The following is a 2,818-nucleotide window of genomic DNA, read 5'->3' on the forward strand; positions in this document are numbered from 1 at the left end:
TTATTGTATGTTTCATATATTAATAAAGTAATTAAAAATGTGAAAATTATTTCCGAACTTGTGACACCACACAACCCCCCACCCATGGGAACCCATTAGTAATTTAGGATTTACTGGATTTCCCTAATTTATCCATCAAAGCATTTGTTTGTGTGTGTAACCTGCTGCATGCTTAATGCATTTATAAACTGAAACTAGTGTGAAACGTTTATTTTTATGCATTTGATGATTAGGAAGAACATATTTTTGGTAATTAGAAACAGACTAATACATTTTCGAGCTGAAATTTTTGGCCTCATGATTGCATAAAGTGCTTGTTGTGCGGCTCGCTCGCATTGTTATCCATTATTAACGTCTCATTTTGATTTCTAAATGTTTTTTTTTGTTTGTTTTTTTAACCCTATAATGCCAAATGTATCATATTTGATACATACGGTTTCTGAAATGTTTTGCGTCTGACACCTTTTGCATAATTTAATGGTAAAAACTTTGCTCAAAATCCTATTGTACACAATCAGATAATCTTGACTTATCGCATAGTAATAAATTATTAATATAAAAAATGTATTTCTGTTTTTTCGGTTTAAATATTTTGTTAAAAGGGCAAATAAAGAATTCAAGCCAGCAAAAAGTAATTTTCTGTTTTGTTTTTTCTTGGATCGGGCTTTAAAGGGTTAATTGAGACTTGTCCAAAGATGTTGACCAAAAACAATCATGGATCGGCTAATTTAATATGAAAGTAATCAGAATCGGCTTTATATAAAAGTATCGGTCGATCTCTAATCACAGCTTAGAGGAGAGATTGGCTGATTCTGATCTTTGGCCAAATGATCGATGCTTTGAGCAGGAAAATTGTTTCATGGGAATTTGCAGCATAATTATTCACCTTTGCGCTTGCAGAGTTTTAGATGACTCATGTGGCTCAATAAACGGTTATTTACAGGAGGAGAAATTTGTTTATAGTGCGATTATCATGTGTTTAAGATAATTACAAAATACTTAAGGCTTTAAAGTAATAAATTATTGTTTAGAGCCATTACTTATCATTTTCTGTGTGACAGTCCGAAGGCAAACTTAGACCATCATGACGGAATATTCCTCTTAGGTTTCTATGTGGAATCATTTGAGTTATTCTGAGAAGAAAGGCTGTTCCTCAGCGATGATCTCCTGCAATTTATCAGCTGTCGGTGCCAAGAGTTTAAACTCTAAAGAGCTGGTAGTTGGAGTAGGACCTGAAGGGGGCCGTCTCGTGTCGATCGCTGTGCTCGAGTGTGATTGGTGTGTTTCTGTGGGCTGGCTCTGTACTGGGATGACAATCGCAGGGTCCCAGGGTCTGCCAGCTTCCTCTGAGCTGAGGATGAGGAGGCTGAGGATTGTTGCTGGACACAGAGACGCGCTGCAGGTTTCTACTGGGGACCATTTTTGACTTTTTAATGCACACAAGGACCCGCCGTTAGCTGCTGCTGGTCTTCACACCTTAACATTAGAGTAACCTTTGTCCTTTAAACAGAGTCTGGCAAAATGTCGCTTACCGTGGCAGGTAAGTTCAGCGTTTGGTAGAAGCAGTTATCAGGACTTATCAGAAAGTTGTTCAGGACATGTTAAAATTTATATTTTTATTCTTTTCTGTTTTATTTTTACGTATTTTCTACTAAAATGCTGAGAGGGATCTTTTTCTGACTAATATTCTGAATATTTGTAATTTTTTAATCAGAACAAATAACATTAGCGAACCATGAACGGCTCTTGGGTTTCCAATAGAAGTCAAAGGCAGACCTGTGTGTGTTTGCAGCTCTCAGCAGAGGACCGATGACGGAGTTTGAGGAGAAGCTCCGTCAGCAGCATGAAGACTCCATGCATCGGGAGCTGGAGGCGCTGCTGGCCACCGCCAGCAAAGCCGATGCAGAGGTGGGTAAACTGCTGCAGCTCCGCACATCGACACAAACCTCCCTAAAACACAGCATGCAGAGGAAAGAAGCTTTTTCTTTTCAGATTATTACACTTTTTTTGTTTTTTAGAGGAAAAATATATTATCAGGTGTACTTTCCTTCCTCATAGATTTATAATCCGTTTTAAACCTATTGATCTGTCTACATCCAGTATTGTTACGTTAAAACTACTCGGATCTCATAGTCCGTGACTCTTGATCCACTGCGGGCGACTCGCAGTGGATCAAGAGTCACGGACTCCTTTATCTCTATTTACATGCATTGGGTAAATGTTTGCAGAGCAAGCTTTACAGGAGACTGAAAGATCCATCAGAGCTTCTGTCTGAAAACACAGAGTCTGAAGTCAACAACCTTTAGGTCCTTCAGATCAGCACTCAGGCAAACACATCCGTGGTCCCAGAACAGCCAATGACATCTGTGGAGACGCAGAAGAAAAACGAATCAATAGTTTGACTTTAATGATTTCTGAAAGGCTGGAAATATGTCCTGCCATTAAGAAAAAATCCTGCTTTAAAACACTTTTTGTAATATTTCTTCTAACATAATAGTTATATCTTACATCACATTTGGATCAGTTCTATGGCTCCGATAAATGAGCCTTTTTTTAATTTTTTTTTTAATGGTTGTTCCCTTTGGTGGTTACCGCCAGAACCAACATGTCGACAGATATTTTAGAAAAGGGCTTCCTAAAACAGGTTGGCACTTGAGGATAGAAATATTTGCTTTGGTTAAGACAAAGTGAGAGGAAGGCGATGTAAAAAAGTCTCCACTCTCGCTGCAGAAAGTGCGCAAATATTACAAGGAGGAACCAATTCTTTAGAATAAAATAGAGCTGCACCGATCAGGATTTAGGGAGCTGATTTCCTTTC

At 38.3% G+C, this 2,818-nt stretch overlaps 1 protein-coding gene across 2 annotated transcripts in view; it reads left to right on the forward strand.

Moving 5' to 3' along the window:
- The window catches only part of ugp2 (UDP-glucose pyrophosphorylase 2), a 25,051-nt gene that overhangs the window by 3,308 nt on the left and 18,925 nt on the right, over positions 1-2,818 (forward strand). Inside the window, exons 1-2 of one of the 2 annotated variants that reach the window (XM_015380944.1) lie at positions 1,334-1,540; positions 1,793-1,908. In XM_015380944.1, coding sequence (XP_015236430.1) covers positions 1,522-1,540; positions 1,793-1,908 — 135 coding nt within the window. In that variant the 5' untranslated portion in view covers positions 1,334-1,521. Of the gene's footprint in view, positions 1-1,333; positions 1,541-1,792; positions 1,909-2,818 lie in introns of those variants that run through there. The other variant, XM_015380945.1, reaches the window with a different exon arrangement.

The sequence above is a fragment of the Cyprinodon variegatus genome, unplaced genomic scaffold (assembly GCF_000732505.1).
Source record: "Cyprinodon variegatus isolate N-32 unplaced genomic scaffold, C_variegatus-1.0 Scaffold225, whole genome shotgun sequence".
Lineage (NCBI taxonomy): Eukaryota > Metazoa > Chordata > Actinopteri > Cyprinodontiformes > Cyprinodontidae > Cyprinodon > Cyprinodon variegatus.